Genomic DNA, 21,994 nt, shown 5'->3' with positions numbered 1-21,994 from the left:
CTTGGATGCAAACGTAAAGTTTTTAACGTAGGGATCTTCAGCATCCTGTCTTACACTGTGAAGCGCATCTATAAATCCACATAGACACAAAGTCCATCACTGAATTTAATCCAGTTTCACATTTAACAACAAGAGGAAGTAAAATAGGCAATAATATGCTACTGAAATTACAAGAAAAAGCCATAGCATTTTTTTTCATATGCACATTGCCTGAGAAAGCACAATATGGAAGTTTGCACAAAATAAAACACAGCACATATTTTCATTATAATTTCTTGGAGTTTTATTATTACCAGCATGCAGCCTTTAGCTGTTTGATTTAAGCCATCAGATCAACATTAAATGCTTTGAAAGCTTAAAAAAAACCCAAAAAAAAACATTCAAATGATATTAATCCTCAGTAAGCATGTTCCATCCATTAGATGGCCCACTGGCTCAGAAAATATGCTAATGCGATGTTAGCTTTGTCTGTCAGGGTTCCACAAATGATAAGGTGGGAAACTTCCCAACCTTTCCCTGTAGGTCATGATGGCTGCACTCTTAGACAAAGGTCTTGTAGCAAACTCTTGACAGGCTGTTAAACGGCATTCCAGCATGCATTAACCTTGTCCCTCACACTGATTTGCAACCCACAACAGTAAAGAAAAAATAAAAAATAAAATAAAAACAACAGCTAACTAGAAAGCATAAGTGCCCATATTGAGGGGACTTTATGGGGGCAACAGTAAATTACTGTCAAGGCCTGTATAAGATACTCTGGATCGTCTGCAATCACACAACCCACAGAACAACTGTCTTGTGTGCTGGTGATCAACCATCTGTGACAGAAAGCAAACTAGGCCCTTGTAAGTAGGAGAAAAGAGCCGGGGCTGGTGAGTTGAAGTGGCAGTGAAGGAGGGAAAAGGGTGGAGGAAGGTTTTTCAACGAGAGGCTTGAAGGACTGCAGCAGAATCTGTTTTCATTTTAGGAAAGTATTATGAGTGATGTGCATTTCCTGACTGCAAGCCTCAGCCTATTTGAGCAAGAAACTGAGAGTGAAAGAACGAGACGGAGCACGAGAGAAAATTAAAGAGGGAGACAGCAATGAGGGAGAGAAAAAGAGAGAGAGAGGCAGAGAAAACAAACATCATTCTGTGGACTGGGCAGGTTTCCTTTTAACACCGAGTTCCAGGCTGATTATGAAAGGCAAGGAGGAGACAGTTAAAGGCCACACAACACAGGAAGCCTCACTGTGTGTGCGTGCGTGCGTGCGCGTATGTATGTGTGTGTGTGTGTGTGTGTGTGTGTGTGTTTATACTGAGCGCACTGTAAACCACGCAGACTCAGGAGACAAACTTCAAACAGCCATCATATTATACACACACAGACGCATTCACAAACACAAGTAGCGGGGAGAGGGAAAAATCCCGGTGCCCACACAAACATATGTACCACAAATGCAGCACGTGCTGCATTTTGCACACGCGCACTCGTGCACCACTCCTTTTTATCGCCCATATTTGGGCTTGTGAATAAACCCTGCGTCCCGACGACGCAGGTTTGTGCAAACAGAGGTAGGCCTTAATTAAGGGACTTCTCCTCTCCTCTCAACAGAGGTGCGCGGAGTGCAACGCTGGTAATTAAGTGTCCTCATGTAGAGGTCTAATGTGATCAACTAGGAGGTGCTCATTAGCCCAACTGTATCCCAACAGCGATCTTTGCTTGTATAACGATGATGCTACTCTCTGGCGAGGAAATAAAGTGCTCAAAGATGAGGCTCGAGGAGATAGCTGCAGCGTGGTGATTTATGGCAGGTGAGTGGCCATGGCTTGTAAGGAGAAGCAGGTAATCAGGAGTGGTGCCTTTTTAATACATCCTGTTTGCATTTGCTCTCGTTATTAATGGTGGTGGAGGGTGCAGGGATGCTTAGGGATGAGAAAGAGGCAGTGCTCGGACAAAGTGTTTGCTGAGCTGATGAATTATTGGGAGTTAATGCAAACCTGGGAAACATTAGAAATGTAGTTATGAGCTTGTGCTCCTGCAATATTGGAGAGCTGAGTCCAGAGCAAAGGTGTTTTCTTACACTGGGAAATGTGAATAGGTTTTGTAGAGCCCTGCTTCACTCCAGCTGGAATAATACATTATTTTAGTAAATGTTGGAAAGTACATATCAGGTGTAAATACTGGAAAGCCATTATCTTAATGAGATATTGTGTAGAAGTATAAAGTACGTTTAAAAGGGACGTGTGTGTCACCTTGAGACTGTTTAGTATTTAGCTGTAAAATGTCTCAGTGACTACCTTGGTCAGGTTTGTTTGCAGGCTCAGTTGTAGCATTTTAGCATTTAATAGTCACATATGATCACCTAAGTACAGATGGATAAAAAAGTTTTAAATAGGCAAGTTGCTTTCTCTTTTTTTCCCAATTGAAGATGCAGTCTATAATAAATCACTTGATGCACATCCAGTCTGAGATCAGCCATACTCAAAAAGTGTATTTGATTTAAACTGGTTATTTGTACCTCATTTAGCACCAGTGCCATTTCCTTTACTTTTTATCCCTAAGCAAACCATTTCTTACTTTAGTACTTGCAAGGTGCATATGTTTCTTTTTCTTCTCTGCTAATTATTTTCTTGAAATGTAGAGATTCGTAGTCATAATATTTCTCAGATTTCACACATAATTTAAATTTAGGCTTTATGTTACACCCGTGCCCATTTAATTTGATTTTGACGCCTTTTTAGGAATAATATGAAATAAGATCCCCGATCAACCCACAATAACTGAAAGCTCAGAGAAAGCAGCTGATATTTGTGGAAGTAAAATAACCACATTTTCTTACAGGGAAAAAAAGAGCCTAGAAACATTTATTTATAGGTTGCAATTTGATGCATGGTCAGTATGAAACTTCCTGCAGTGCCTGGAAAAAGTTGGGTGTAAAAGAAGCCATTTTAAAAAGGTACAAACTGATGAATATTGCTCTATAAAATGTAGTTTATGAAGCCAAAAGAAAAGGGATAAAACAGACATCAACGTAAACACATAAAAAATAAATGGACAAATAGACGGTTAATTTTTATGGAGCCATTTCAGAGTTTTTAAAGTGGATTATAGAAATGACCTGGTCCATTTAAAATATTGTTACTTGAAATTAAACCCACAATCAAATTTAAAGATAAACATAATTCTCAAGCTGCTTACAATATAAAGTTCGTGTTAAGACACTTATTGTCAGTGTTTACAGGATGTTAGGGATTATAAAAGTAAATAGTTTTGCTAAAAGTTTTGTTAAATTGGCTTACAGACAATTTAAAAAAAAAAAAAGACATTAATTTGTACTGGACAAGAAGAAGCAATCTTGAAATTGCCTGTGGCACAAAACATTAGGCTAAAAAAAATGAACTACTCTAAGTTATGACAAACGTTAGAGAAATGGATTCTCACATTACTTTGGAAATATGTATTTTACATATTTACAGTTTGATTTATAAATTGTGCAATAAGGAGTAAAACTGCTTAATCTAAAAAAAGAGTCTATATTTAACCAGAGAAGTTCAGGCTGAATATAATCAGTTAGGCAACTGCTGTCTTGAAAAATGGTCTGTGTGCTCAGTGCTAAGTAAGGAAAATTTATTTATATGTCACGACACGATGACTTTTTTCTTTTTTTGCTGCATGCAAAAGAAATACTCAAGCAGCTCTTATTTCTCATGCCCAGTTAATCTCCAAGACAAAGCCGCTTTGATAAATCAGAGTTTGATCAAGATTCAAGGTTTCCCTTTTTTTTTTTTTTTTACTTGTTGTTCATTGGTTACATTCAGGTTGCACACAGCAAAATAACTGTTAAATTGGTGGAAAAAAAAGGTGAATAGAGCTGGAAAAAAAAAAGGAGCCTCTTGTTCTGGAGAGGAGAGTCAATTTGTTCATCTAATATGATGTCACCAGAGTCTCCCATGAGATCATTCTCATTTATTTTTCTACATGCGCTCTTGGGTGTAGGCCACCCGAGGCTGAGAGACAGTCCTGCAGCGAGAGCGGTGAAGCAGGTGGACCCATCTTCTTTAAACCTGCCTGTCTCCCAGCTCCACTGCTGACCATACACTGTTTGAAATTGTTGTGTTGTCTTTTTTTTTCTTTCTTTCTTTCTTTCTTTCACCATCTGCATGTCTAATTAGAAACCATGCTGAGAAGTAGTTGCAAGTACATTAGGAATGCAGAAAAAATGACAACCTCTCAGAGCAGAGGGGGATTCATCTACCTCTGCTCAATGCTTGGAAAGCAGCTGTTAAGTGTTTCGTTAAAAAATGATTTAGAATAAAAAAAAACTCTTAAGGTCCCATTCACACATTGCTCTGGTAAAATCAAATAAAATATGACGCAATGCTGGAGTCTAAATATTGGATTTTCCTCCTAGATTTCTTGTCATTATTCATCTTTTAATTAAATTTCTCATTCAGAAGCGTTAACTGGTGTTATGTCTGGTAATGCCAGCTGATTGAGCTCCATTCTTGTGCCTATTGTGATGTTATCAACTTAAGTACAAAGACTTTTCAGTCTTTTTTTTCCCCTTCAGTGAAAATAAATCTTTGTATTTAGTGAAATCCAGGAGTGAAAATCAATAGTTCATTATCCAGCTTGTCATTGTTCATCCCTTTTTGTACATCCTCACCTGCGGCATTAATACATTTTACATAATAATGACTGTATACAAATAATTATACCATTTTGAATGCAAGCGCTCTGTAACCAGTTGCTGGTCTGAGCGTTTTCTGCTTTAATTGGATTGAAATGTAAATGTTACGACGGTGTGGATTACAGGTGACGCTGAGACCGCGCCACCGTCAAGGGAACAAAAAAGTGCAGGTTTCCAAGGCAGCATCTTTGTCTTCTGCTGCATGCCCCGCGGAGCATCTCCATCTGGTTGATTCGCACTAAACAATCCACCCCCTACGCCCAACCTGTGCTCTTGGCTTTGCTTGCTTACAGTCCAGACAGATAGAGCTGGCTTCACCTTGAGTATATATGAGGTACCTCCTACTAATCTGCCCCTGTCACTGCTGTGGGAATTGTCATCGCGATGGGAGAACATCCCGACAGTTTGAACACTGTAACTCAGAGAAAGAGAGAGAGAGAGAGAGAGAGAAACGGGCATTCAGGCTGCTGTAAAGAAAATGATTTGTGAGTCAGCCTCGCCGTGGGTCAGAGAAACAGGGTGGAGTGTAAGCTGGAAACAGGAAGGCCGGGATCTTCTCACTTCTGTTTTTACAACACATCTCTTTTCTAGTAAATTCTCCGGAGCGTAGTCATGGATCTTATCTGAGCAGCAGGCTTGTCAGAGCCCTGCCACAGAGGTGAAGAACAGTTCAAAGGCGGAGTGGGGAGAGAGAGGGAGGGAAGGAGGAGACCGGAGGGGAACCACCGCTGGTCCCGGAGCTGGAATTGGGACAGGATGGGCTGGTGTTTTTTTTTTTTTTTTTTAGCATGGTGGCTTGAGTGTGAAATATGTAAGTCCTGCAGTGCCAGCTGTGTTCTATTCTTAGTGCCTGCTGGTGTTTCAGCATGTGTGCAGGGCGAAAGAAGGCTGTGTGTGAAACGAGGATTGGCAGGAATGGGCGGGAAGTGGTGCCATCAAATGCCTGCGATAGCGAGAAAGTCGGCTCGTTAGCCGAGACATGCATACTAACCGCTAATATCACTCGATGCTGCTTTATTTATTTAATGCTAAATAAAGTATGCTGTGAAATATCTCACTTATTCCAGCGCAAGTCAGGGTTTAAGACACAGAAGTTGAGCTCTCCATTTTATCGGTTGAATAAATTATCTTTTTATATTATTTGTCAGCATCGTTATTTTTAATGTGCAAGTTGTAATTCTAACTCCAATATGGCTGCCTCATGCGTAAAACAGAGTGCTAGGTCTTTATTGACATTACTGACAGCTTACATTTCATAACTTGTAGTGCTATTCCATACATCCATTAGTGAACATGCTGCTACTTTATTCAAATTCAGAATATGTTGAGAAATACATTGTCATTGGCTTGTATTGTTAATAGTGTGCAACAGTTATCAAATCTCACTGATTTTCTAGCATTAAACTGGAATATGTGTGAATAATTCCCAGAACTTCAAGCAGGCTTTTGTTGATATGCACATTGAATAAATATCAGTTTATTTTTACATTAAGTCAGTATATCAGAAAAATGTTTATTTGTACTTTTTTTTTTTTGACGGTGTCTCCTCTCGTTTGCCTTTAAGCCTTTTTTAAGTCATTTTGTCCCATTTAGTTTTTGATATTTAACATTTACAGCACCTGTATATGTGTACATCATCATTGAAGAATCTCTCTTGGAACCTGCGGGGGGCCTAAATAGTAGCAAAGCTTGCTTATATGTCAGGCTGGCCCTGCTTAAGGTGTTGTTACACTGCCTTCTAATGAAGTTAAATTCCTGAAGCCCATGTTGTTTTCAAAGACCCTTTCTAAAACCATGAAATGTGTAGACCTGGGTATTTCTTCGCCATCAAACAGGAGTAACTCAGGGAATTGTCTGAGTTTTCAGTCTCCTCACCTGACTGCCCGCATATCGACAGGGAGAATTTCTTTAAAGGGAGATACTGCCCCGCTTGTAACTGGGCAAATATTTTCTGCAAGCCAGACAGCTTCGCCGATATCATGGCTGGCTGGGATTCAGCAGCAGTTAGAGCGCTCTCAGGTTAAAGGATGTCAGCGCTGCGGAACGAGAGAGGGGGGAGAGAAACAGAAAACATTAACGTTGCCTGGCGCGCTGTTGCAAATTCTAATTATCACGTGTTGATCTTCCATTGAGAGATTATCCGCAACCGATCGGACGGGTGCTTGATGAGAACAAACACATTATGCACAGACGGTTGATTCACAAGCGTTTGTGTTGCATTGATTCTCTCTGCTCTGCCGAACGGCGCTCTCTCCCGTCGTGAATTAGACAGACGCTCATGATTTTTCAGATGCTAATGAAAGTTTGTACAGCTCTATTTCAGTGCTGGCTTGCTTTACAGGATGAATGGGCAGTGGAGGACAATAGAGACGCAGACAGGTTTTGTGGAAGTGACTGAACCGGCGTGACAGAGTGAAGTTGGGCTTTCTAAGGTGGTCCACACAGACAGGTGCAGCCAAAGTTGTCTTGGGAATAATATATTGTGAGGCGCATAAGCTGTGTGACTCCTTTCATATTTGTATTGCTCGGCAGATGACGTCTAGCGTTAAAGCTCAGATTGGCGGCCACTCCCGGTTAGTAAGTAAACAACAGATTTGAGACAGCAGTCGGGCGAGTTGCAAGTTGGAACTTGTTCAGGTGTGACCTGCGGAGATGTTGACAGGCCGGCCCAGGCTACGTCCTGCGTGCTCATACACAGGGTTATTTATTGTTTTTCCACTGATATTTTTATAGCAAAGAAAAGAAAATTAAAAGCTTACTTTTGCTTTGCTGTCTTTTTTTTTTTTTTTTTTTTTGCAGCGGAAAAAAAGAAAGAAATTAAAAATCAATGCAGGAAATTAGAAGCCAAATGAGACATTTTTCATTCTGCTTCTGCTCCATTTGCCCAGTTTCAAGAACAATCAAACTGGCTGCTTCTTGTGGCCAATTCAGAAGCCACCATGCAATGCTAATTGCACAATTATTGGACTAAAATTACCAGAGTAATTTTTAAACACAAGTTAAGCAGTTCTCTAACTGCTCTCAGTCAGTAATCCTGCTGTATGAAGCCATAATCATCTGGTAAATTTGAGCTCATGAATTCCAGCTGCAGGAGAACAAATTGAGCTTTTTATTCTGCCCTAGAAAAGCCAACACACACACACGCACACACACACACGTGCGCATACGCATGCACACACGCGCAGATTTTTAGAGTACAGTAAGGGACTTAACGTGTTATTTTTCTACTGTAACCCTGGAGACAGAAATCTCTAAACTTGAGCTTACTGAATTCGTACAGATGTTTTATGTTGCCTAGTAACTGTTTTTCCCTCTCTTCTTGTTTTTCTTCTTTGTGTCTCTGGATTTTTATTTATTCCTCTGCAGCTCTCTTCCCTTTGTTGCTTCTAGTTTAACAAAAAAATACGACAAAATTGTTTATTTCCACGTGAATAATTTAAGCAGAGACCACCTGACTGTCCCCGATGCTCCAGTTGGTTTTATTCTGCTAATGGCCGTGGCATCCTATTGGCTCCTCCGCCTCTGTTGCTCCTGCTGCCTGCTTCTCTTTGTGTCAGGTGAGAGAAGTCGTGGCTCGGCGAAGGGCTTTCTGCCGCGTGATTGGCAGGTCTATCCGTCACTCAGCCCCTGGGACCCTCGCTCGCTCTAATTAGGTCGCTTGGCTTGCTCACCTCCCAGAGCTGGATGCTACAGCAGAGCACAGATCAAATGACAGCCCCTTGTTTTCGTGGGGGACATTTAAAGGTGGTGGCAGAAGGTAGAGGGAAGGCATCTGTTTGGCGTCCACAGCACCCACACAGAAACCTCCTTTTTCACACACGTTGTGCTTTTCGTCACTTTTCTTCCCCCTCTGTCTTCCATGTGTGATAATGTGCGTTGCTCTTGATTTGTGTTGCAAAATGCCATAGGGGAGTACGGCTCCTTGTGGGTTAATTTGATTTCATCGGGTTAATTGATGAAGGGGAGGGAGGGAGTCGATGCGTGGTCTTATTTCTGCCACTGGCTTTTCTAATTGGTGACTTCTCAGTGCTAGTTGCACAGACTTTGTTCCAGACGATCTCGTTTTTCTTTATTTTAAAGAAAAAAAAAATCAAACACAAATTAGCAGACGCTAACAATGGACGAGCGTCAACTGGATATGTTTGCTGCTGCAATGCGATTTCATGCAGAACTTAATTGTGTTTTTTATTTTTTTTATTTTGCATTTGTTACTATCTGATCTGACACCACAAACAAAACATCTGAAGCCGAGATTGTGCAGATAATGTGCTGTCTGTATCTAGTCTCTTTCACATTAAAACCAACCCAGCGTTACGCTTGTTGATTACTTTATTTGAAGGAGCAGCAAACAGTCTGGCTTACATCAATAAGATAAAATTGCAAGTAGGTGGCTTGAGTCGTGGCACTGCTGGAATGAGGAATGGTGAACTAAATGTAACCCACACATATCAGGTATTGGTAAAACAAACAATGGATCTTGTCTTTCCCTGAAGATGAGCAGTTTCTCAAGCATCTAAGCAGATTGGACGTGGATGAAAAAGGGATACCTTTCATATTAAGTGTTTTGCATGTGCCACAGTACGTAAAACTGCTGATATAGTATGCCTCTCAATAGGCTAAAGTGCCTTCTTTGTTAGGAAGAGGCTCTCACGTTGTTAGAAGTAGCACATCTGCTGGGATGCCATATTAACCACAAACCCAGTCAGATGTAAGATCAGTCGCATTAGCTGCACTTGATGTTGAACTGTGGCTGTAAGAAAGCTCAAACAGCAGAATCACGGGTGGGCTGGGCTGACGTGACATTCTCACAGTAAGCATGATGATCGTGAGAATGAATAGTTTCACAATATTAACACCAAAAATCTAAACCAAAATATATTTAGCACAATCAAACTGAAGAAACTCTTTATGCTTCTTCTTTTTTTTGACTAACTGGGCAGAATGTTACACTCTAAAGAGTAACATAAGGATAACTAGCTGGTGGTTAATTAGTCAGGATATCTGCTCAGGTAGCTAGCCTGCAGTTGGTTAGTGCTCTTAAAGCTGCAGTATGTAACTTTTCTAAAAAATATGTTGTGTTTTTAAACATATTTCTCAAAACTATTGCTACTATTGCTACTGCTATATGGAGAAGTACACAGAACGGTCAGAAGCAACCAGTCAGAGGCAGGAGGAGGGTCTTAGCGCTGTTGATCACACTTGTGTATGCGCTGCTTGGTGTAAGCATTGTGCACAAGCTTAAGATTGCTGTTTTGCTGCAGCTGTGCTTATGGCAGAGAGACAACTTACCGTTAAGGGGAAATTGTTTATCCGTCGTCATTGGTTGGCTATGCTAACTAGCCAGAGATTTTTCCAAACTGCAGGATTTGTGAAAAGTGTAGCTTATGCTCACATAGGCATGAACACATTGCAGTCACCAAGCTCCTAGCTTTAATGCTCCATACAGCTAGAGTTGTTAAAACAGTACCACAGAGCTAATATCAGTGGTCTTTCTTATCTCCACTCTTATCAGCCCAAATAAAAATAAATCGTGCTTCTGGGCTGGCTGCATTGTGCCTAGTTATTTAAACTTCCCACACTGCATTTTCTTTCCATTCTTTTGAATATTTTCTTTGAAAAAAAAAAAATCTGTTAATATGTGGATTTTCGAAAAATACTCAAATAAGTGAATTTACAATTTTGAACCATGAGTAGATGGTCTTCTGTGTACCTCGTTTACCTTATTTCCCACCTGATTGTGACTTCCTATTGAGAGTTACAATAAGAGTCCCATTTAAAAGGAAGTGACAAACACGCAGCAGGTAAAGAGACTGGTGAGTTCTGTCGCGAGTGGAAGAAAAACGACTACGAAGATTGTTTCTGAAAAGTAGAGTGTGGGGAGATCCCCGTTTAGATGATTTATCTCTTAGGAACCACAAGGACAAGGAATCTGCATCGACATCTTGGTGAGAAATCACTTGGCTTGTTTTTGTTTTTCAGTTCTTCTATGAGTAATAAATGTGCAAATCAACACATCATAGCTCCTTATAAGGACTCAGTCCGAACTGCATTTCCCGAGTGGAACACTGTGGTTCAGCTAAGCTAACAAGGCTATGAGTAAGAGAGTGTGCTTGTCGATGAGATTCAAGCACCTTGGATTTATGAACATGAAGGTCTAGGCCTTAAGCAGCGCACAAGCAAAGCTAACACATATTTTCTTGGCTTTTTCCTCATGCATGGTGAAGAGTTCACATTTCGGTTCATCTTATATCAAGACAGTTCCCTGACAGAAGGAGGATCGCCACTTCGAATATTGTCTGTGCAGTCCTTTCTGTGGGTTGTAATGTTTTAAAAACATGCATGTTTAGTGACCTACTGGTTTTATATAGAGTTTAAGAGGGAGTTTGATTGTAATTGGTGGGTTATCTCACTGGACCAGTGAGCTTCCCAAGTTATATCCCACGTTTCGCCTGACACCAGCTGGATCAGTCTCCTGCTTCCACCGTATGAAGGTAAACTATGAGAATGATGAATGAACAAATGCATTAACAGCGACTTACAGGGACTGTAAAATGAAGTCAGGGACACAAAAGTCTTCTTAAAACCTTTCAGGAAGACCTTCACATACACAGCACGCTGGAATCGCGAATTGTTCAAAACCTCAATTCAAGTGGCAAAGATTTTTGAAAGACAAAACAAGACGAGCTGAAATATTTTCATCCTCCAGAGCCATTCCTGAAAGGTGCATTTCACAGATTCTTTTGTTTCAGCCTTTCTGTCTTTGCCGTCTGCAGAAGGATTTCCTTCTCATTTCAAGATTATTGGAACGACAAATATTTAAATCACTAGATGGATAGTTTCCTCATGTTCATAACCAGTTTCTGTGTGAGGAAAATATGCCACACATTAACAGCTTTTGATTATTTTACAAGAACCTTGAGATCTAAGCACGGTTGAGATAGAAATGATGATACATCCTGAGCTCACAGTGGTGTCAGAGGTTTGATGAACTACTTGTAAAACAAATGTAGCGCATAAAGATATAAATGTTGTCATTTGTTTGAATTTTCTTTTAATGCTATAGAGGCAGTGTGATGTACTCTTTCTTACCCTAAAAATATTCATTTTTTTACTTCAGTGTTTACTCTGCAAAGAGACATAAAAAGGACTAGAATAAGGCAAAAAAAAGAAAAGAGCAGAAGATTCTCCACGTTTTCAATAGGCATCTGTGACAGCAAGAGAGTGCTGAGAGATGAGAGTGAGAGTGAAGACAAGGAAGATAATAGAGGTGAGGGTAAGGTCAAAGCTCCAGTCCGTATTGGCAATTGAAGGAAAAAGCTCTTGTTTTTGGTTCTGCACTCAATCAGAGATTGAACTGGTGGGCCTGCCGAACACGGGGCTTGTACCAGTTCATATTTTATTGACAGAGAAACAAAATCCACCATCCTATTTGTCTTTTCCTTTTCATGCCACTGCTTTTTCTTTAAAGAAGCAGAGAAGGATCTTTGATTTCTTGCACAGTGAAATGCAGCAAGGGCCGAGATGTGATCTTCAGGAACGAGCAGCAAATCAAAAATAAACGGACTCCAAACAGAGGACTTTTTTTCCCCCCCCGAAGTTATTTCTTCTCATGTCAACCTTTATGATGTAATGCATTTTCAGTTTAGTAGCATTTACCTGAAATAATGCAAACAACCCGCTTTAATTTGTTTCCACACTGTCTTTATCACCCCTAACTGGATAAATGAAAGCTTGTTTCTATTTATTATATTTTAACTGGTATTGTAAATGCTCTGCATCTGTTTTTAAGTAGATTCAGTCAGATGCATTTACATTCCTGACAGATTGTCTATGTGTTACAAGTGATAATGGTTTCAAAATAAATATGACAACTGGCAGCCTGTTATCAGATGATTTGACACTGATGTTTATTTCTGCACACACGATTGTGTAAACACCCATCTATCGTGTTTTACAAATGCATTCATACCTCTTAAACTTTTCACATTCATCATGTCACCACAACAAACTTTAATGTGTTTTATTTGAATTTTATGTGACAGACCAACAAAAGGAAGTGCAAAGGTTTGAACTGGAAGGAGTAGTACGAACAATAAATGTGTGACGTTCAGCCAGAGCTTTGAAGAACCATGTTCAGCTTCAATCACAGCTGAAAGTCCTTTGGGGAAATTCTTTACTAACTTTGCACATCCAGAGTTTGAACTGGAGCAGATTTTTGCAGATTAGTAAAGAAATGTCAGTCAGATTGGATGGGAAGCATCTTTTAGCAGCGATTTTTAGGTCTAGCCACAAATTCTGGATTTTATTTTGGTCTGGACTTTGATGTGAATGGATCCAAAACATTCCATTGTAACTCTGGCTGGAGCTTTTTTATACTGCAGAGAGGTGAACTTCTGGTCCTCTCTCAAGTCTTTTGCGCTGACTAGAAGGTTTTCTTTTCAAAATTGCCTTGTTTGCAGCTCCATCCATCTCCTTTGAAAGAAAATCAACACCCACAGCATGATGCTGCTATGTTTCACTGTAGAGATGATGTGTTCAGAGAGATGTGTAGGGTGAATTTTTTTAAGGCCAAAGGTCAACAGACAGCTTTTTTCCCACATCTTTGCTTTGTCCACTCCATGACTTTGGGGAAACTGCGCAAACAGATTCTTATGACTTTTACTTCAACAATCTTTCTTTTTTTTTTTTTTTTTTTTTTTAAGTTTGCAATTTTACTTTGTATTATTTTTGGATGACAGTGAGCATCACATTTGATGTAATATGTTCAAATGTTACATAGTTTTATAACCAAATTATGCAATTCTTTGTGTTTCATAACAGCAAAAACATTATGAAAAGTCAAATTTCTGAACACCTTTGCGAGAGGCAGTAAATGAACGTAGATCGGCAGGCGGATCTCAGCTTTGTTCTCTGATGCATGACTGTACATCAGCTGGAAAACCACTCTGCTTCCCAAACACAGAAGTGTTTTTCAAGCACTTCTGTTCTGCTCATTCTCATAGCTGCTCAGCGGGATGTGGGCGTGCAGCATCGCCGTTACCGTGTCTGGATGCTGCCTGCAAGCATGTAACTGCAGCTCTTTTCCCTTTCCTGCAACCGTGCCCCTGCTAATTATTCAGAGGAGTTCAGCGGGGTGTTAGGACAGCGTTTTCCACATGGCCGATAAATACACAACACCTGCGTTTGCACAGCCTCTGGCCACCGATTAAACCAGGAAATATAAATGATCTTATAAGCCGCTAACAGCGAGCCTTTTTTTTTTTTTTTTTTGCTACACTACAAAAATGAAAAGAAAAAAAAAAAGCATTTCACATTGTTATTTGACAGTGAGGAATAATGGATGAGGCTCGTTTCACATTCGTGTCATGAAAGGGGAATGTTTCACTACGATCATAAAACATGCATCATATAGATTCTGAGAGATGTATCTTGAGATGTTTCAACCAGTTTGCACGCTTATCATGATCTGGTACCCAGCTTAGGCAGTTTTAGTGAAATACTATTAATTAAGCATATTTGCCTATTCATGGATTCCCTTAACGAGAGGAAGAAGATTGAAATATAATATTTATTACCCTTCTAAAATATCTTATCATCATCCGACTGATGTTGGAATCTAGCTGGAACGAGCACAGCTCCTCTCTCATCTCTTCGCGTTTCGCGGGAGAGAGAGAGAGAGAGAGGGAAAAAAAATGTTTCCGAGATGAGTAATTTTCTGTCTTACATGTCTGGAGAGGCCCATTTATCAATGAGTTCGAAGGAGAGCTTGTTTTGCTTTTTAACACAACTGGTGTGCCTTAGCTGTGAATACATTTCCTGATGTCTTGCTTGCCCCCCCCCTCCCTCCGCCCCGAACCCCCGTCTTTGCCTTAACATTCAGCGGTTGGCAGACAGCTGCGCCAAACACTGGAGGAACTTTTGACATTGACTGGGAGTGACGAGGCAGTGCAAGCAGATGTCTTTCTCTTTGCTTTGGGACAAACAGCATCCTTGACCTTGTCATGGCTAATTTTAGTGCTTGGCTTATCACAGCGCCAATGTTTATGTCTTTCATTACACATGCTGTCATTACAGGAGGGACATCCTTGTAATTATGGGTGCACTCTACTGTTTGGATGCTCATAGGGGTCATGCTCACGGCTTAGTGTGTGCTCACCTTTAGGATGCTCCATTGAAGGTTAGATCTGTAGAAGTCAAATGTTCTATGCAGATTTTTTCTTTTTCTTTTCTTTTTCTTTTTTTTTGCACTTAAATTTACATAATCATGCTTGGTGCCTTCCTCCACAATCGTCAAACCTGAAAAAAGCGGGCTTTTCTTCGTCCACTCAAACACTCTGCAGGCTTTGTTTTCCTTTCAGCTCCCTCTTTCTACCTGTCCTAGTGTGAAAATGGGTCAGTATTTTTCTGCTCTCGGTTGTCGTCGGATGGCTCGGTGCCCAGGCTAGTGTGCCAAACACGATCCTCACAGCTGGGTGGACACAGGGGAGAAGAGGAGGGCAGCGCAAAGTGTTGAGAGACCCCGGCCCCTCCACTTCTCCCCTGCCCCTACATGCCAAATCTCTTTCCTGCTCCGCAATGCCTTTTGTGAACCGCGCTCATTCATGCACAGTTGCATGCACAAAAGACACAAACAAACATAGTAAAAAGTTTCCAAAGCACAGAAGGATCAAGAGTGTTTTCATGGAAAAAAAAAAACGCCCAAAAGATCAAGGAAAGTGGAGTAGGCATCTGTTTCTGATGAAACAGAAAAAAAGTACATTTGTAGGAAGACATCTACTTCTATGCTTATCAACGGCATTAAATCCATATTAAATTTTTCTGATGAATTTGAATTCTTTGTTTTATAGATTCAAAATATAACTTCAGTGACTTTTAAAATTAAGTGCTGGGTGCACATGTTGGAATTTTATGTTTTTTTTTTTTGTCTTTTGCACAGTTTTAAATATTTACATTCACTCCTAATAATACTTCCTTAAATGTCACTTAGTTTCCAAGTGCAGTCACTTTCTGGAGAAAAGTTTTATTGTAGCGTCTTCTTGGTAGCATCATGATGAGGGTCTTATTCAACGCAGATGTGTTACTTTTGGAAAATTTATGGACCTTGCATTGAAAACCAATAATGAATACCAGGAAAGCAACCAACTGAGGAGATATCTACCAAGTTCTGAAAAGGAAAGCTGTCAAATGTTTAACCAGAATTTTGCGAGAAACTGGTTGATGGCCATGATGTTTCTCTGCAACTTGCTAAGTGACATGAAACCAAGTATTAGTGGGGTATGTTTGTATTTATTTGAGCATGTATGTATAATTTTGACAATGTGTGGATTAGAGAAACTCCACAGAAACCTCAGCCGTGTGGAACACGTATTACGTGTGCTCATTCCCCCCTTTAAAAGAGGTCAGAGGTTTCTAAAAGTAAAAATTTATGTCACATAAAAATCTTAGCCTTGATGAGTGTATGCAAACTTGTAACTTGGATCCGTTACTGGTAAAAGCAACACAAACAGTATCCAGATAGTAATGTTCTGCTTGTTTCTCCCTCCCTCATGAGTCAACATGCTGGTTCTTCAGCTTGACTTCACTCAGCTGTTCCTCTCATATCCGTTTTTATGCCTTGCTGTCTCTCTCCTCGTCTCTCTGCGGCGATTACACTATTTAGTCTTCCTCAAGTGAAGCGATGCCATGTGCGAGGTTCTAACAGCTTATCAGCGAGACACTGACTGATCTTAAACATTTTCTCAAGCCTTGTAGTCATGCAAACAGGAAGAGGGCAAAAGCTGACAGCGACTGTGGAGTTATTGATAAAACGAGCTCTGTCTGATCAGCATTTTGATCTGAAAGCACAATATGTTAGAAAAAAAGCAGACTTCAAAATCAGATAATGGACTTACAAGACACAGAATCTTGTAAAAAAAATATATATATTTTGTTTTTTTTTAAATACAAAAAAATTAAAAAAGATAAATCACTGAAAATTATTTTTATATTTAAGTATATAATGTGACAATTAAGATGTACAGTTCTACTAAAAAAAAAGACATATTCATGAGAAACAACAGAATGAAAAAGCTGAAGTGGCCTGGTTGCATTTGCACACTCATGAACTTATCAGCATCACACATCTAGACGTAGCAACATTTGCACTCGCTGCCTGGCAAAAGTTGTCTGAATACCTGATTGTAAGGACATCATCTCTTGTCAGCAACCATCTGCAGGTCACATCACAGGTTTCTGGTAAAATTTAGCACCAAACTAAATGCCTATAGGCCATTCCTAGACAATAATTGTCCTCTCTCATTGTCTTTCTTTGATTTGGGTGTATTCTGTGTGGATTTGTTGCTGAAATTAACTGTTTATAATTTCATCACTTCACTTAAGAAGTCCTACTCCTTTTGAAGAAACCTAACCCCAGTGCTGTCTGGGGTAGCTGGTTTATTCTCACAGAAAGAATTGCATGGCTACAACAATCTTTAAATGATTTCTCAAAGATATTTTTCAGGAACTTCCAGGAAAGCTTAGCACGTAGGATTGGTCTTTCCAAACTGTATGATGTGTTATGATACGTCCAGAAATGCTTCCCATAAGTCCCTAATAGTTCACTGCTAACCAACCAAGTGTCCAAATTGAGCTTTGCATTTGCAGCAGCTGTGTATCAGAGCTGCCCTGAGTGTTTATAAAGAGATCTGATGCTCTCTTTCTGGAGTCCACATTTCTAAAGATCTTCACAGCATGCTTAGAAACTGTTACCCTGCCCCTTAGGAAGCCTGCACAAATGCAACGGAGGAATGTTCATTACAAGAGTATCTACACATGACAGCATCTGGCTCGGTTTCAGTTTCCTGCTACACTTTATGGAGTATTTACATACAATAACAAAACTTCCCTCTTAAGCATCTGATAAACAATAACTGATGTTCCTTTTCTCCTATTTTTTTATTTTGTATTTTTACAACAACCTTGTGTTGCTCCTAAGCTGTTGAGTCCTTGTGATAAGTTCAGTTTGTTGCAGTAGAATGTTACGAGGAAAGTAAAAAAAAATTGTTTTGGTTGTGGACAAATGTTTGGAAAGGTGAAAACTTCTGGAGATCATTATGAATTCATTAGTGCTTTGTACATTAGCCTGGCAGCAAATGAACCAAAGAAGAACTCAAAGTGTCAGTCATTCGGCCATGTGGCTCACTGCCCAGGGCAGCAACCTGCCAGTGAGCAGCCCCTTATTTTGGAAAATTGATTAATTAGTTTTGCCCTATAGAATGTTTATATTTGCTGATATGGAAGGTCTGTGGCTGTGTTGTCCAGTGTTATCACTGTAAAAATTGCTAACAATATGAAGTCGGTGTCTTATTTAGAGTCTTTAAAGCGCAACACACATCAGTGACATAGAAATTAAGCTTTAATTACTTTCTACCTAACACTAGCAGGTGTTTTTTTTTTGCTATCGATGAAAACCTGCAGAAATCATTTCACTGACTGATTGATGGGAGCAGCTGTTTCCCTGAACTTCCACGGCAGCATAGATGGCCGCATGCTGACGAAAGTCCCACTTTTCATGCAGCCGCTTGCTGCTCTGCAGTCACTTTCACCCATATAGTCCTATAGTTTAGAGAAGTGCTGGAGTATGCTCTTTCAGCAACATCCATGCACAGCATGCATCATAACTCTGCTTTGTCTCTCGTCAGCAGCACCAGTGACATCATGTTCTCCATGACAAGCAGTTGGTGTAGCATTGAAAACTTCAGCTTTTCCTGTATACTTGTCTGTGACGTCTGACATTTTATTAATTATAACCTCATCGCACCATGGCCTACATATTTTGATCACCAGTAAACGAGGCCGCCGCTGATATTTAGAACATGTTGAACATTTTCGTCTCTGCTTCTGCATTTTCAGAGCTTTACCCAAATTTTAATTATTGATGTAAAACATTAAGTTCTGTCTTCGGTGATCAAGATCTGCTGTTGTTCTCATATCCGTTAAAGATGCAGAAAACTGTTTAGTGTCAAACTCAAAGGGATATTACTGTTTAAAATTTGAATATTTTAAGACATTTTATACTGGAGTTTTTTATTCTTATCGTTTCATTGGAAAAATAAGTTTTACTTAGAGCAAGATGTCTTAAATAAGGCTTTATTGTTCTATATGTGTCTGATAACTGTGCTCAAGCTGACTTGGAGCATCTTTATGTTTATAATAGCAACACACACACAAGCACACAGCTACAAGCAAACATTATTCTGAGCAGACTGTAGTGATAACATTGCCTAACAAGAACTAATTCTTAGCTTGTCGAATAGCTAAACATTCACTGCTGCAACGCTTTAATCATTGCTCTCCTCTTCCAGGCGGAGCTGACGGGCATCAAATGGCGCCGCTACAGCTTCTGCAGCGGCGGGGAGTACGGGCCCGTGATCTCGGCCCCGGCCCAGGACGACCCGGTCCTGCGCAGCTTCATGCACTGCGTACAGGCCAACCTGCTGTGTGTGTGGCGTCGCAAGATCAAGCCCGATGCCAGGGAGTTGTGGATCTTCTGGTGGGGCGAGGAGCCCAACTTCTCTGATGTCATTCATCATGAGCTGAAAGGTGAGAAAGCGAGGGAGGGGAAAGAAAAAAAAAAGCCATGACAGAGATGAAGGATGAGGCTCGCAGCTCTGCTCTATCCGTCTCAATTATTTTTTCATCCCATCGGTCTTTACCTCAGCTTCTATTGTGCTCTCAAAGTTTGGGTTAGAAGCTTGTACACCAGGCATAATTTGATGGCTGCTCTTTATTACGCTGCGCTGACTTATATAGACTGGGGAAATATTGCATGGGATACAGCTATATTCTGGTTTTAGTTGGTTTTTATGAAAAACCGACTGCAAAAAAAAAATAAAAAATGAGATGGAGGTGCATGCCAGGGATGTGAGCCGCTTGAGTGCCAAATAGATCTGAGCATTAAAGTGTGCCTGAACATAATACACTACATGAGCCGCAGAGGCCAACATATAGCAAAGTCAATATTCAGGTTATTTAGTCGGCTGCAGATCGGAGTTGCTGTGCTGTTTGTTCAAGATGTTCTGGAGACATTGATCTGTTTTCTGTGGCGCGCTCCTGTTTTTGAGCCTCATATAGCATAAATGTGAAATGTGTTTGGTTTGCAAACTCAAGCATTTTTGTGCTGCTTCAGGAGTATCGCTGTGATGAAGCACAGAGCGACGGAGTTTGGGGTTCTTTTTTTTTTTCTTCTCCTCCCCTTGCTACTGTTTACCGGATACCTGGATTTGTGCCTGTGCGTGTTAGTGAAAATTACACTGCGATATCTCACTTTGGAGAGTGCTACTGTCAGCATTATTGTCCCTATTTATAGAGACATTTGCATTATCTCCCCACGCACGTGTATGGCTGTCCAACATATCGACCGAGCCACAGGAAGACAGTGGGAGACAGGGGGGGAAAGGAGAGGGATTATAATGGGCTTGGTTTTGCAGAACAACAGCCAGGAGGGGAAAACAGGTATATTGGTTTGAGAGGTTGAAGCATCAGTTACCTAATAAGCTGACTTGATGTGAAAAGGCCTCTCAGGGGCTGCAGTAAGTATTTGCCAAATGTTCTAACTGCTGCTGCAGGGAGAGCCCTTTACTCTGTACAAATGAGCAGCATAGAGTTATATTTGCATCAAGCTGTACTTATGTACAAATAAGTGCACCGTCCTGCAGTGGCACACAATGGCCTCCCTGAATAATGCATTTTGTCGTACTTATTGATTTCGAAAGATCCACACGGGCTCCTAACTATCATAATAACACAATGAGTCAGTGTGGCGAGAGGAGGAGGCAGCGATTTGATTTTGAGAGCAAAAACTTCATTACCTGAACCCATAAAACGAGTATGTAGGAGGGCGAAATTTTAGCATTACCTCACCAATTTAAGCGCTGCTAATGGCTACCGAAAATATTGATTATGAGTCTCTTTGAGGTCCAGTAAACTTGATAATAACTGAGACAATTCTATTACATTTTATGGCTATTGATTCGGAGCTGCTGCAGTTGTGTCACTGCTTTCAAAAGTGTGATTTTATTTGTCTGTTTATTCATTCAGACAATAAAGACGTAATCAGAAGTTTGGTGTGTCAAAGGGCGATTTTTTTTTTTTCCCTCCATGTCTCGGGTTTATGGAAATTTTTTGCTGTTGGAGAAATTAATTGTAATCTTATATTGTTTGAGCTTTGTTTCAAAACCTGCCGTCATGTTTAGGTGACTGAAAAGTACATATTTGTAAGTACAAAGTTGGTTGTTGAAATGATTACTCCTAAAGCTGCAGACTGCAAATCTACTGCTTATAAATGGACTAAGCTTGCGTAGAGCTTTTCCAGATTAATTGATCACCCAACGCACTTTACACTATTACACTTTAGTAGTAGCGGAAAAGTTTCTATAAGGGTAAACTCACATACAAAGAATCATGTTTTACATTGGACTAATAATAACACCAATCAGAGTTTTGCAGCAGAGTTCACAGTTTTTTGTAAGAACTATAATTATTGCTGTTTAAACTTGAGTGTCCATTAATTTTCTCATATAGTCTCTTTAAAATTTGGCTTTGACTCATATTTTAAAACAGTAAAAATTCTGTATATAAATTAATTTTTTTTATTCTACTGCTAGCATAATAATGCTAACAGGTTTTGCATGGTTAGCATTGCTACCTGTAAACACAGCTCTCCCTGTCTATTGGCTACAGAATATGGACCTTTTCCTTTGTTTTGACTTTTTAAAGGATAAAACAGAGCAACTTTGTTGTTTTTTTTATCTTAAAGTTTGAATAAGCCACAGACATGGCTGAACATGTCTGTATCACACAGTCACATCTTTAATCACCCCAGCTATACCAAAATACCTAACTTAGTCCTTACTGAAAAGGAATTGTGTTACTGCAATCTGCGAGTCTTTAAGGATGGTATGTTCACGCATCAGAAAAGGATAGGATTTTTCAGTTTCTGACCAGCTAATTTCTCCAAACATCGCTACATAAAATATCAGAAGAATGAAGATTCATGACACTCAAGAGAAACCTGGGTCTATCTGGAAAGTTTAACTAAAAACAGGTGATACTACTGCAGGCTGTGTGCTTCAGTATTTGCATAAATGTTTCTTTAGGAGGATTGCTTTGGAAAAAAGTAACAGGTGCTCGCTTACACACAAACACCTACACAGTCGCACAATCCCGCAGACACACACCGTCTTCTTTCAGTGATGATAACAAGACTACTTTGCTTATTTTGTAAAATCTCACAGGCTTTTCTTCATAAGTCCCATTAAGCGCTGAAAATAGCACTTAGGGTGT

General features: G+C 40.1%; 1 protein-coding gene across 2 annotated transcripts in view; it reads left to right on the top strand.

Moving 5' to 3' along the window:
• Positions 1–21,994, top strand: part of LOC103149633 (mediator complex subunit 13L) — a 93,503-nt gene that overhangs the window by 4,449 nt on the left and 67,060 nt on the right. For both annotated transcript variants that reach the window (XM_007568903.2, XM_007568896.2), the window contains exon 2: positions 19,015–19,252. In XM_007568903.2, the coding sequence (XP_007568965.1) occupies positions 19,015–19,252 (238 nt within the window). The remainder of the gene's footprint in view (positions 1–19,014; positions 19,253–21,994) is intronic.

This window comes from Poecilia formosa, unplaced genomic scaffold, assembly GCF_000485575.1.
Source record: "Poecilia formosa unplaced genomic scaffold, Poecilia_formosa-5.1.2 Scaffold6, whole genome shotgun sequence".
In the NCBI taxonomy this organism is placed as follows: domain Eukaryota; kingdom Metazoa; phylum Chordata; class Actinopteri; order Cyprinodontiformes; family Poeciliidae; genus Poecilia; species Poecilia formosa.
This window is presented reverse-complemented; position numbering and strand designations above follow the sequence as displayed.